The 14770-nt window shown below is 41.9% G+C and overlaps 1 protein-coding gene across 7 annotated transcripts in view; it reads right to left on the reverse strand.

Moving 5' to 3' along the window:
* Window positions 1-14770, reverse strand: part of LOC133506702 (endonuclease V-like) — a 57562-nt gene that overhangs the window by 40934 nt on the left and 1858 nt on the right. For 5 of the 7 annotated variants that reach the window (XM_061831094.1, XM_061831095.1, XM_061831096.1 and 2 more), the window contains exons 2-7: window positions 14429-14600; window positions 11576-11710; window positions 9511-9550; window positions 8279-8391; window positions 4478-4546; window positions 4185-4313 (exon numbers count right to left, since the gene is read on the reverse strand). In XM_061831094.1, coding sequence (XP_061687078.1) covers window positions 4185-4313; window positions 4478-4546; window positions 8279-8391; window positions 9511-9550; window positions 11576-11710; window positions 14429-14600 — 658 coding nt within the window. Of the gene's footprint in view, window positions 1-1406; window positions 1644-3055; window positions 3139-4184; window positions 4314-4477; window positions 4547-8278; window positions 8392-9510; window positions 9551-11575; window positions 11711-14428; window positions 14601-14770 lie in introns of those variants that run through there. The other 2 variants (XM_061831093.1, XM_061831098.1) reach the window with 2 other exon arrangements.

Here is a 14770-nt window from a genome sequence, read left to right on the forward strand (position 1 = left end):
CCCGTGCCTGCGTGGGTTTCCTCCGGGCACTCCGGTTTCCTTCCGCATTCCAAAAACATGCAACATTAATTGGACACTCAAAATTGCCCCTAGGTGTGATTGTGAGTGCGGCTGTTTGTGATTGGCTGGCAAGCATGTTCAGGGTGTATCCCGCCTCCTGCCTATTGACAGCTGGGATAGGCTACAGGGCGACCCTCGTGAGGATAAGCGGTGAAGAAGATGGATGGATGGATGGTGTGGAAGTAGAATTTACCCTTCATGTGGGTTGTAAATTATGCTTCAGAATATTGTGAATAAAACAAGTGTTGAACTTCAGTCCTATTTGAATCTTTTTTTTTCTTTTTGAGATTATGGACTATGGTTGATTCGTTTAAGATTTTAACAAAGATGCAAACCTATGGCTATCCCGGCTTGCGAGTGACTGGTCTTTTGGGGCGATAAATTTATTAGATGTTATTTCAGCAACTATTAGTGTACACCCACAGCGTCCGAGGGAATTAGATTTCTACTTATGATTCTTCAACTTGTTTTAATAACCCTCAATAAAAGCACAGTCACTCAATGCAGCAATTTACCAAGATAGGATCGCATTCATAGACCTGCCGAATTAATATCTAAAGAAGATTTGCATTGGTACATTTGGATATAAGAAAAATCCCGGGGGGCGGGGGAGGGCTGAAACGTTGGATCAGTATTTCACCTTTTCCAGAAGCTCAAATGAAAGAGGTCTTTTACAGAAAGGCAATGACATGGTATTGGTTTTACGGGATCGTCTGCTGACATTTTACAAGCATCTAAACAGATTCCAATAATGTCATCCCTACACTTCTCGCAGCTCCCAGAGGGGCACACGGTCCGGTATACAGTACAGTATGGTGTCTGGCGGTTGTTCGGTGAGGCCAAGAGAAATGCTGTGATATAGTCAATCAACATCTTCCATGAATGATAACCATCTTGGGGATTTTCATCTCATTTAATTTATCCCTGTTTCTCTGGAAAGCATTAAAATATGATATTTTTAATATTATCAACGGGTAATAGCAACAACACAATACTCAACATTTAAACTAGTAAAGGGAAAAGAAGGGACAGCGGGGCTTGTTTAGGATGGATGACCTATTATGAAAGCATTCACACAGAATTCCACAAAGCTTTTAGTGAACTAAATAAGTTATATTATAGTATTTCATAGAGACAGATTTTGGTCCATTTGTTTCCATGAGAGACCCAAGCAAGATTATCCTAGTGTTTTAAAACTACACAAACTGATGAAATCACAGTATATTTTGTAGCTATGTAACACCTTTTTATTTTATTTTTTTTAAAGGAGCCAGAAAATGATCCACTCACACACAAGCTCTTTCTGATGTCTTATTCAGTCTTTCAGTGCCAGGAGCCACGTGTTGAGAATAATAACAACAGAAAAACAAGAAACGACTTGAGATTATTGCATGAGCATCCTCCACTTGGTTTACTTTCTCTTGGGCTTTATTGTGAGAAACGAGATGGAGACAAGTGTGAGAATCTAAAGGTGTGGGAGAGATTCTGCTGCAGTCTGCGTTCACCCGTCAACCTTCACTGCAGGATTTCACCATGATGTCATTTTTCCTTTCATCTTTTCTCTCTTCCAATCCCTCATTGGGCTGAATATAGGAGGAGGGGTTTGTTTTAGTTGTGATAGAAGCAGAGAGACAGAAAGGTTGAATTGTTCTACTGTGCAGTGATCAGTTACTAGCGCTGATACTGAACAATGCAGTCACAGTTAGTGACATTATTTGTAACCCTTAAAAGTACGGTACAAAAGAAAACTTCCAACTGTAGATACTTCAGTAGTGACACACTTTTATCTCTCAATAGAACACGTGACTGATTTCGGATACTAGTCAGCTCTGACACAAAGCACGAAGGCTTCCTGCAAGAAATATGAAAAGGAAAATCCATTTCACCTTTCAACACCCCAAAGTATACATGGAGGTCAACAAAAGACTCGCTGTTGCATAGGATGAGAATGGAACGGCCCGGATCAGACCCTGAAATCAAAATCTGAATGCAACTGAAAAGGGAAATGCGATTACTGCGCTATGACAAGTAAAGGAGGCAAATATTTCAGTCAAGCAGAAGCAAGCTGATGGACTCCTATGGCAAATGTACAAACGTTTGCAATTCAAAGGTTTTCCTTCGTTTCTCTTCTTACGGACATTACGACTTTCTGTGTTGGTCCTCACATTATGTTAATACAAGAATCAGTCTTGTGAAATGATACTGACAGTTGTGTAACTGTTGTTGGTTAACCACCAAGACAAAATGAGAGCACAAAGTCTGCCACGACTTGAATTTGCAGCTTTTGCAAAGTAAATCAGCGTGCACATGCTGACATGCACCTGAATACGAATACTCATTAACATATTTTTATCAAAAACGCCAGTGTTTGTCTGCTGTCCACGTTCAGCAAAGCTGTTGCCGCTCCTACTGCTGCTAAAGACGCCTCCACACCCCTCCCACCAGCTAAACAAATCACGATTACCTTTTGATGAAATAAACACACATACAGGCAGGGATAAGTTAGCTACTGCTGCAGCATTGAAGAAGAAAAAATGTGTGTGCTGTGGTTTCATTGCAGTGGGAAGTCAAACTGATGCTCAAGTGTGGGAACACAGCGCAGCCTAGTGGATGAAAAGGCAGCATGGAGGGATCAGCTCGGATCAGGCAAAGCATGTTTTAGCTCCTACGGAAAAACGGGGGTGTTTTAATAAGGCCTGATGCTGTCAATGCAATATCTTATTTGACTGGTCTCATGAGAGCTGGAAAACTAACAGTAGCTCTCAGTACACACGTATTCTTAAGAGTCGTCAGCAGATGGAATATTTCCTGAAATACACAGTGGAGATGAGTAATAAGATTCACAATGCGGCGTGATAAGCTTGCTCACCACCACAAGGTAAAAATTAGTTTCCCCCTACAGGATCATCAGGTTATCTAATGTATCAAGTGACATAAAACACTTGTGTTTCGTGGTAACTATTACAGGGATCCATACTTCTTTTTACTAAATTGTCCGAGAGGCTTCTTTCTGTGATGTCATCATCTTGGTTGAATGTGAAACAATCCCAGATCTTTCACCTTAATCTGGTTTGTGCCCTTGAAAAGCACATCAAACAAATAATTACCCCACCAAATTGGCCAAACAAGACAGGAAACCAAAATAAGTACTTCATTAGAAAATGATAACGTTTGGTCAACAATCTGCTCGTTTGTCCCCTCAAAGGAGTTGAATGTCATCATCTTGAAGCGTGACAAAATGAATTGGCGAGGGGATTTTCAAAAGCCTAGAAAATGTACTTATTTTGAATTATTTTTTAAAAATATATTGCAGATTTTAGATCGCTAGTAAAATAATTGAATGTCAGGGGATTTAGAATGGTGCTGGAAGCGCACATTTAGTAGCCATCGTGGCCCCTGGACCATTTTTCTGCCTTTTGCACTTTTCCCAAGATTTTTTTTGTTTAACATCAATTGCCCTGAATCTAAACATGGCCACAAGTTCCTCACCTTTCCAATAATTGCTGTACTTTCTTCTCTGTGCATGACCCACTGTCATTCGTCCAAAGAGAGAGATTAAGGTTCCAAATTGCATCCAGGTTGCAGTTGTTTTTTTATTTTTTTTTTAAGCAGCTTAATGAAGTCATAACAATGCATTCACCCACTGGTGGCTGACTGACTACTGGTTGAGAAAGGACTTATCCAGCAGAGCCTGCTTTTTAAACAATTACCTTAATTTAATTGTAAAGCCATGCTACCCTGAGAACACCTGATCTTGTCAGATCTCGGGAGCCAAGTGGGTTTGTCCCTGGTTAGTACTTGGATGGGAGACCGCTTGGGAATACCAGGTACTGTAAGGTTCATTGTCAACAATGGGAAAACGTCTTTTGGTTTTCGAACGTTTTGGTTTTCAACCAGCCTTCGAGAACGGATTGTGTTCGAGAACCAAGGCACCACTGTATGTTGAACTCTTAATCATGTTTCATTGATATCGTGGATGCGGCAGTGAATTTAATAAAACATTAACACCTGGCTTTCAGTTGCAGGACACGTGTTCCCGTGTTGAACAGTTGCACTAAGCTCCAAAACTGTAGCTCACTGATTTAGTAGGTGATGTGTGCACGCGCATGCATGTTCTCTGGTACCTGTCTGATTGGCTCCGGGACTCTGAAGCGGCTGCAGGAGTGTGTGAGCTTAACAGCCGTATCCAGACTGATCTTGTGGCCAACTGACACGTAGACTGGCTTAGTGCTCTTGTCTGAGCTACGCAGAGCCTGCGTTAACAGTGGAGGGGTTGTGAATAGGTAAACGGGGTCCACCATCGTCACCTTTTCAAACATTTGGAGAGGCAGGCTCTTTTTTTACACTTGTGATAAGGGAGTGAGTGATGATATGTAAAGTAATTGGTTTTATTTATTTGCCCATCTGTCCTTCGCACCTTTCCAAGCACTTTGCCGGAGGTCGTTATGAGAGGAAAGTTGTCTCCTCCTTTCTGCAGTGCTGAAATCTAAAACAGCAAAGAAAATGTGCAGGTCAGAAACGTATAATAGGAATAAAAAACTATTGCCAAAAGTATTGGCTCACCTGCCTTGACTCACATATGACATTAAGTGATTTCCCATTCTAAATCAATAGAGTATAATATGATGCCGGTCTGCCCTTTGCAGGGGTAACGTTGTAAAGAAGGTGTGGGTTATACATCAACTGGAGGTCAATCAGGATGTGACGAGAATCAAAGACAACCGAAAAAAAAAAATATTGAAACTTAAACGAATTCAACCAGGCAATTAATACAGTGTATACACCAGCAGAGATCAACACAGTACTCTATTACATATTGCATATTTGGAATAACAATTGAACGGGATAAATAACCAACATAAGGGGCAGCGCCATGTTGAGGGAAAACATTAGCAGCTGTGATACTAAGGCACCAGTAGAGGGGGGACTGCTACCACAGCGCTCCATTGAACTGTCACCTAACAAGTCTGTGTGTAAATTGTCTGGTTTTGATACGCATAATTAACCTATTTAAAGCTCCACTGACATGAAATGCATTATTTTTCTAGTATGTTTTTAATAATAATAATAATTCAAAATAAGGCAGCCGGAATGGACCAATCCGTTTTTTCATCACAAAATGACACATGACATTCATGACTTTTTGTAACTCCCGCCATGAAAATCCTCTCAAAGGATTTGTTTTGGAGAAGAAGCAGGAAGTGACGTACTCATCAGGAGCACACTCATGTCTCATGTGTTTATACTTGTTTTACCTGCTGGAAAGTAGCTTTGTTCTTTCGTGTTAGCCAAAATGCCAACTCGTTGAATTGCTGGATATTGTTCGAAAGCTCGGGAGAATGGATTTACTCTTCATATGTTTCCAAAAGACCCGGTTCATCGTGAAAAATGGATTGCACAGGTGCAAAGGACGAGAGCTTCGTGGGTTCCAAATGACAGCTAGGTGTGTCTAGAGCTACTAATGAAAAATAATAGTTGTGGGGGGCATAATCCTCTCAGAACGTAACAAAAGATCCGCGTACGTAAATCAGGGGCGCTAAATGTGTCGATGTGTGCGTCGGCGCCGGGTCTGCCGGTTTCCGCGCCAAACTGAGGTGGCTCATCGCAGCTCTGTCATGGCTCATTGCGGCGTTGAGCCGGGGCGCTTTACGGCGTTATCGTCGCTAGCGGCTGAGTACGCTACAGACTGTCATACTGTCAGGGAGTCTGTTGTTAGTTAGAAGTGATCCGCGTATCATCTTAATATGGCTGGAAACGATAGGGCAATATTGCGCCGGTCACTTCACTCGATTATGAGACGTTCTCTTCTTCGAAAAGAGATTCCGTGTCAGAAGGGGCTTTGGAAAAATCCGAAAATCTCTGTTCTTCCTCTACCATAGCAGGTGGCAGTACGTGTTTTCAATGGCGAATGTCCCCATGTGACATGTGCTGATGATGTTGCAGGAAATATGGCTACCACTTGGATGTCAAGTGAGACTGCTGCAACTTTGCGCATGGATGACACATTCTCCGCTCATATTTAATTTTTCATATAGACATTGAAGTGAATAATGTTATATGTGTTTTCCATTACAATATTTATTTTAGGATGTTTATAGGCATGTCACGTGGGCTTTAAAGAGGTAAAATATCTGAGATTGACTCAGGACATTGTGAATCAGGCGGAGAACATTTGACAGACTTCTTGAATCCACCAACATGCCTCCTTATCTGGGAACTCCAAGGTGGGCTTCTCATCTCTGGGGTTGAGTCACCAAGTTTGTAAAAAAAAAAAGCTCTTCAGAGACATGGCGCTGGGGGTAGAAAAATTCCACCCAGAGTTCCTAGTTTGTGGATGATGTGGGGCTGTCCTGATTGACATGCCTCTGCAACATCTTGTGGACATTGGGGACAGTACGCCATAATTGGCAGACCAGGGTGGTGGTCTCCCTTTTTTTAAGAAGGGGAATTGGAGAATCTGTTTCAACTACAGGGTGATTCGTTGAGAAGTCGAATCTCAGGATTCAGAGGAGCAGTGTGGTTTTCGTCCAGGCAGTGGAACAGTGGACTAGCTCTACAAACATGAAATGATTCTGAAGGGTGGACGGAAGTAAGCTCAGTAAGTAAGCTCTACATGTGCTTTGTATACTTGGAGAAGGCATTTGACCAGGTCTCCCAGAGAGTGCAGTGGAGGAGATTCCAGGAATATGAGGTTCCATTCTCCTTAATATTGGCTGTTTGGTTGGTTCAAGCATCTTGGGGTCTTGTTTACAAGTGAGGGAAGAATGGAACGACGGGATCGGATTGGTACAAAGTCTGCAGTGATGTAGACTCTGAATCGGTCAGTCTTTGCCGAAAGGCAAAACTTTTACTTTAGTTGGCTCGGGATCTGGTTAGGATGCCCCCTGGAGGGCTTCCTAGTGAAGTGTTCTGGGACTGTTCCATTGGGAGGAGGTACCATGGACGATCTAGGACACTTTGGAGAGACTACGTCTGCTGGCTGGCCTGAGAATGCCTCAAGATCCCTTGGAAGAGTTGGAAGAAATGGCTGGAGAGAGGAGGGTCTCAGCTGCCCGTCTAAAGCTGCTGCCCCCGTGATCCAATCATTGTCAAGTGGATCCAAATGGATTAACAGACAATTTGACATCTTGGGTTTAGTTCCCCTTTAAAGAAAATGAAGTAGAGGGGCGCGGGGGGTAAGGAACGAGTGATCTTTCTGGAGGGGGATATTTGTTTGTTAAATTCCATTGCCAATATGGCAAAAACAACCAACCATGTCTTTAGACTGAAATTTCTCACCACTTCAGCACTGCTCTCATGGTCACGTTTCTAGTTTTCCAATTCAAGGCTGACAACTGTTGTCAAATCAAGCGATCCATAATCTGCAACTGAACGCTTGTCAAAAAAAAAAACATTTCATGCCACAGAAAATATTTATAGATTCTAAACTAGAAGAAGGAAAAAGACAAACATTTAGTTAATTGCCTCTCTAAGCTTGAATACAGAACACATTAAAATCAGAGTGTCCTTTTGTTGCCTCTAAGTAGCTCAGTGGGCTCGTTCTATCAATAGATGACACCACCCTTCCAGCGAAAGACAAGATGAGTCGTAAACGCAAGCGCAGCAAAACAATTGAAAACAACCGAAATTTACAATCTTGGGGCATTTGCTCTCAGCTGCAACTATACAATATGGCCAGAGCACAGGCAGAAATTACATCTTTGGGAAGATGGATCGGTCAACAAAACAGCCTTTGCTGTCACTACCATTACGCCCCAAAGCAACCTAAGCATTAGGGAGTTGTAACTTAAACCTTCAGCACAATGTTTGCCAAGAGGTTGCTACGTCTAACTTGAGTGATACATTAGTAGTTAAATAAATAAATAACTGGAAAAGTCCATCACACTGACTTTTTTCATGTTTGGAGTTTGTATTAGACAGTCGGTATAAATAAAAAAAGGAAGTAAACTCAATCAGTAGAAAGATTTGTTTGTCTTTACCTGTAAAATAATGTAAATGTGTGATAATCTAGCTAACCTTATTAACTTAAGCCCAATGCTAATCAATAAATACTCACAAATAAAAGAAACTGCAAAATTAGCCACATGAGAATAACAGTTCAAAAGTCTCTCACACAACTTTTGTCAGCGACACTAATGACAAATTCCTGCATCAGACTATTGAAAGAAACCAACGTACAGTTCTGTACATGAATAGAGAACTTCAAGAAATTGTTTACCTGAGACTGGTGTTTTTCATTTTTGTACACACCCTGGACCTGGAGTAGGTTCTTGGCAACACCCACACACGGCAGGCCTGACAGCACTCCAACATGGCATGCCAGTCCAAATTCTGCATGATCCACAGAATCACAGCAACCACAATTCGATTCCAGAACAGTATGTGTCAACCATGTATGATAAGAACATTCATTACATAACCGAACAATCTATTTCTTCTTACAACGATAATATCAATATGATGATAAAATCTGATTTGAGATGGGTGTTATATATACAGGGACATCTCAATAAATTACAATATGGTAGTAAAGTTCATTTCATTTCAATACTGCTACATTATATAAAGTCATGAAACACTGGGGAAAATACAGCGTCCTGCCTTCTTGATTTTTTGTAATCATTATTTTTGTTTGTTGTGTCATGTTTCTTGTGATGGAGAATTTTTGGTTTCTGTCTGCAGTAAAGTATTATATTAAATATTCGTCATCCATCCATCCAATATTTGAGACACTTATCCTCACAAAGGTCATGGGAGTGCCACAGGCCATCCCAGTTGACTCCAGGCGGGTTAAACCTTGAACTGGTCGCAAGTCAATCGCAGGGCACATATATATAAACAACCATTCACACTCACATTCACACCTACTGGCAATTAGAGTCTTCAATTTACTAAATACGCATGTTTTGGGGATGTGGGAGGAGAATGGAGTACATGGAGAAAAGCCACTCAGGCACAGGGAGAACATGCAAACACACTGGCAGGGCCAAGATTTCAACTCCGGTCCTCAGAACTTTGACGCATACGTGCTAACCCGTCGGCCAACTTACCGCCAAATTTCATTAATCATGCCTGTTCTAATACTTATGCTCACTTGAGAAGTGTGCGGATTTAAACAAAAGGTGCTCTGTCCTAAGTTGTTAAACACAACTAAATGTAAATAGCATGACATGAAGGCTGGAATTCTAAACTTCATCTTTTGACCTGAAAACCAAATACTGTATCTTCAGTTTAGAACAAAAACAACCCAGGCGTTCCAATACTTTTGGAGGTGACTATCCATACAATACAATAAGAGTATTTCCAGAAATAATGACATCCAAAACAAGAGCCCATGATAAAATGCTGCAAAGTGCACAAGTGTTTTTAAATGTGTTGTTTTGGGGGTCAATTATGTTTTCACTGTTTTAGACTGAGAGCTGAGATGGTAGTAATTTCATATTTTCTTACCTCTGTAGTGAAAGAGGCCATTGCCATCCACAAACACCACCTATTGGGACATTACAGACATTACAACAGCAACATTCACATCATCCGTTGACCTTAAGTGTGGCCAATTTCTAGCAGGTTATTATCCTTGGAGCCAATCAATGGTTATTATTTTTGTTAAACATCTCAATGACAATAGTTTTACCTCATGGTTTATTGCTGTTCCTAATTTATTGGTTGCATCTCAGTGAAATTAATGTAAGTATTTTTTTTCCAACAGCACTTTTATGTGTGTGAAGTACCCCTTAAGGGAGGTTCGGTCTGCACTCTTTATGCTAGTCCATGCTAGCGTTGGGCCTCATTAAAGTTATTACCTCTTCCAAAGGCAAAGTTCAATACAGCTTATGTTTAGCCCTATGTTTACACATAATGTAGAAATGTATTCTCTCTAAAATAAACTTGGACTATTGCAGAAACCATTACAACTCGGTGTCGATCTGGAGAGCACAGCCAGGAATTTATCGTTGAGAAAATTTAGAGCTACAGATGACATTGAACAATGGCTTCTTTTTGTCACAATATTGTAATCAAAGTACCGGAAGGGAATTTTATCATCCTGTTTGCGTTATTGTTCAAAATAAAATACAAAATTGATTTTTAATTTGCTTATTTAACCTTTACTTAGCCACGTAGGACAACTGAGAAAAGATTCTCTTTTCCAATCCCAACCCAGCTGCAGCGAGAAGAAAGACCGTTAAAATTCTCCAGTCACATATTGTCATCTCCCTCGTTTCGCTTTACATTTTTAGAGGCAACTCCCATCTCTATCCGCATCTCCTCCAGAATTCACTCAGCTCCACGTTGAGTGGCCAAGGTTCTCACAGCCGTACCATCACAGACTGTCCAACATCGCTGACATTCTCCGCTCCACAAAAATGGGCTCTATTGGAAACACGCTCCGCATGACGCCATAAAAAAACAGTGTCGATACGCTCCTTTGTTGAATATCACATCCAAAAATGAAGAAAACCATCCACAATGGTTCCAGACCAAGCACAGACATTAAATGACAATCAATGGTGGAAAGATGCAAATTATAGAGAAAATTTCAAAGATTTTTTTTTTCTTTTTGTAAGCACTACAATGTCTCCCTATTCATGCATTAGCACAACGATTGTGGTCTATCAAATGTCTCTTCCGCAGACTGGTGACACAACAGTGGCGGAGTTTGCTTCAATAAGGTCTCGAGACAAGGATCAAATCAACACACTTCAGAAACAGCTGTGAGAAAATCTACAAACAGCTCAGCCATTTTCCACATACTTGGCTATTGATCCTGTACATTACAATTACACTTTCCATAAAGCTAGCAGGGAGCAGTGTAGCACGACTGTTTGTGTATCTGAGTACTATTTTTCTTTCATGGACTGTAGATAACTGAAAAACTATCTGCCCATCCATTTTCCGTACAGTTTATCCTCACGGGGTTTGCAGGCGTGCAGGAGCCTATCCCAGCTCTCTTTGGGCAAGAGGTGGGTGTCATGAGCATGGCCTAGCCACTGCCATTAGGGGCATAGCCGGGCCACTGGTCTGGGCGGTCTTGAGTCTTTTGATGCTTTTGGACCTCGCCTCTAGTCTAGCGTTTCTGTGCCTCTGCCTTCTCGGACTGCTACACTGTGTACGACCTTGATTTGGAATTAACCCACTCTAATATCATGTCCTCATCTTGGAGTCCTGCATTTGGGTCCACCCCTGTGCTGCTAGTTCATGACAGCGCGTTACACCATGAACTGGTCGCCAGCCAATCACAGGGCATTTTGAAACAAAACAACCTCTCACATCCACACCTATGGGGAATTTACCATGCATATTTTTGGGATGTTAGAGGAAACCGTGATAGCAGGAGAAAACTCACCCAAGCAGGGGGAGAACATGCAAACTCCACACAGGGAAGCCCGGATTTGAACCTGGAGCCTCAGAACTGTGAGGTGAATGTACTCACCAATCCACCGTGAAGCTTTATGTCCAAATGAATTTGTTTTTACAGTGCATAGTACACTATAGTACTTCCCAAATGTGAGCTGACCTGAGGCAGAAGAGTGGGTTTGTCCCTTTCAAGCCGCTGCAGCGCATCCAAGAGGAAAGGGGTTTCTCTGAAGGCTAGAAAGCCTGCCATGTAGGGTGCTGTTAGGGTCACCATCTGACTGTCCTCATAAAGCACCTGTGAGGAAGCAAGCAGTCAAAAAGACTTGATATGACTCCAAATACACATGGAAATACAGTTTAAAACAAAGTAACTCGACAAACTACTGTCAGGGGAGGGGGACTTCTAGTATCCAGTTTATATATTTATTTTATATATTTATTTAATGTAAAGTCAACACACTCATGTACAAATACCATTATCATTCTGATTTTAAAAAATGAGGCCAATGTACATCTATTCAAGACTTTTTCCACCAAAAATGTGACACGTAATATATACAATTCAATATAAATAAATATTTTAGATAAGGCAAACAAAAATAAAAAAACAGAGAAAAGTGTGGACAACCCTCCTATAACTGGGGAGGTGGCTGTGTTCACATTCAAACTCGCTAAATGGGATGAAGTCGTCCAAAATTGATCAAGAGCGAAGAATAAAATTCATCAAGGAGGCTGCTAAGAGACTGACAGCAGAACTAAAGAGACTGCAAGAATTTCTGACAAGTACTGGCTATTTGGTGCATGTGCTTCCTGTCTTCATCATACAGAATGTCTGAGCGATCCGGTCGGCTGACAAGACAGACGAATTGCAACAGTTAATGCATAGAGAGAAATAACACGAGAATGTTTACTCGGATTTTGCATTTGGAAATCCCCGTCAATATGCGAATCGTCAAGGAAGGGCACGTCTCCGTTGTTCTGCTCGACCACTGCTCAGTCGTGCAAGGCCATAAAATGAAGTCGACAGTTGGGATTTCCTTGTCTATTTACTTCCAGCGTATTTTTCATCACAGTCAGATCAGCCAAAACGTTGATGTTAAGGCACTCGCTTCGATGGTTAATAGTGTAGTGTTTTACCATGACATGCCAGGTCAACTTCTAAGTAAAAAGCAATTGGACAGCACTCAATAAAGTCTGATAACCAAAATAATATTTACAAAAACCTGGCATTTGATCAAGGACATGGAGACTTTTTTTATATCCATTCTATGTAAGCAAACATGATATTCACTTAAACCTCCATTATCATGCCTACAAACATTCTAAAAAAGATATTGTGATGAAAAATACATATAACATTATTCACTTCAATGTCTGTACGAAAAAATTAATATGAGCGGAGAGCGCGTCATCCATGCGCAAAGTTGCGGAAGTGTCTTTCGACATCCAAAAGGTCGCCATATTGGCTGCATCTCCTGCCCGTGACGTCACCCCGGACGTTCGCCATTGAAAACACGCTGTGGCCCCTACCAAGGGAGACGACCACGCCTCTTGTGACACAGAAGCTCTTTTTGAAGAAGAGAACATCTCACAACCGAGTGAAGTGACTGGGGCAATATTACCCAATTATTTCGAACCATGTTTAGATGATATGTGGATCACGGTCAAACACCTCCCCGCGTGATCCACCTCCACGTGGTGGTGATAAAATCAACGGTCGCGGGCGACGATGACGCCGCACTTCAGCGGCTGCTGCACAGAGGCCTTCCGATGCATACACCGACACATTTAGCACCCCTGACATACGGATTACGACCCTCCCAACTATTATTTTTTTTTAATACCTCTATGCACACCTACCTGTCATTTGGAACCCACGAAGCTCTCGTCCTTTGCACCTCTGCAATACATTTTTCACGATGAACTGGGTCTTTTTTAAAAGTATGAAGAGGAAATCCATCCTCCCGAGCGTTCGAACAATATCCAGCAATACAACAAGCCGGTATTTTGGCTAACACGAAGGAACAACGAGCTAGGAGGTAAAACTAATTTTAAACAGCGAGCCAGCCTGAGTGCACTGCTGCTGTTAACGTCACTTCCTGCTTCTTCTCCAAAATAAATCCCTCGAGAGGATTTTCATGGCGGGTGTTACAAAAAGCCATATATGTCGAAATCATGTGTTGTGGTGAAAAAAACGGATGGGTCCATTCCGACTACTTTTTTTTTCATTAATAACATACTAAAAATCATGCATTTCCTGACAGTGGACCTTTAAGGTGCAGAAAGCTTCAGCACACTTGTCAGCCTGACACAGTCTAAAAAAACTGAGCCATCTCCAGAACATGGCCAGAGGACAGAACCAAAGTGAACCGGATTCAGGATGGATGTCGACCCCTTACACCCCATCCCACCCCACCCCTCCGAAAAGATTCTATCTGACAGTGACGCTAATCTACAATAAAAACAGATCAAGGGCTTTTTGTAGTTCTGTCGAGGTGACCATGACAAGCTCAACTATTAATTCAATTTTCCTTTTGAGCAGTATTTAAACAGCACTGTATTTCTAAATTGAGATTGCTTCTCAACACCTTCCAATTGTGTAATGATTGACCCATCATGATTTATGACTTTTGTCAGATTATGTGCCTTTTACACAGTCAAAGCGAACGGAATGTTATTTAGACATTTTGTCCAATTGTGTGACCGCGTAGTCCACTTGCATTCAATTCACTCTCAGCACCGGCCATTTGTCATACAACGTAGTACAGCTGCCATGCTGCGTAAAACCGCCTGGCAGCAAAAACGTGGAAACGTCAGTACTACTGCAGTAGTCAATGAATTAATCAACACATCGCGTCAGTATCATTCAAGCGAGCCGATCGAGGGTTGGAACAATAACAGCAAATTAAAAAGTTGCTTCGAAGCAGGCTTGCATGTGTTAGTTAAGGGTTTATTAATGGATTTCCTCCATTTGTGGTTCAAAAAGTCTAGAGGTCGCGAAGAGCCAGCTCACCTCAAGATCAGGGTAGCTGAGCACCACGAGCTGGGCGCAGGCACTGACGTCGTCACCTTTGATGAAGGAGATGTCCAGTCCGGCGACCCGTTCCAACCCCAAGAAGTCTGGGCTCTTCTCCCAGTCTTCCGTGTCCTCCTCGACCACCTGCTTTCTGAGAATGGCCTGCTCACTGCACACAGGACACAACATTAAAGCAACAAACGCTCATTAAGCTAACATTTAACGGCTGCGAGCATGTGATATTGTGGTTTATTGTAGCGATATTACAAGCACGTCAGAATCTAGAGTGGCGGGGGCTTTTGTGTCATTCTGCGGCAGCACGCCAGGCAGCACTGAGGA

The sequence above is a fragment of the Syngnathoides biaculeatus genome, chromosome 9 (assembly GCF_019802595.1).
Source record: "Syngnathoides biaculeatus isolate LvHL_M chromosome 9, ASM1980259v1, whole genome shotgun sequence".
In the NCBI taxonomy this organism is placed as follows: Eukaryota; Metazoa; Chordata; class Actinopteri; order Syngnathiformes; family Syngnathidae; genus Syngnathoides; species Syngnathoides biaculeatus.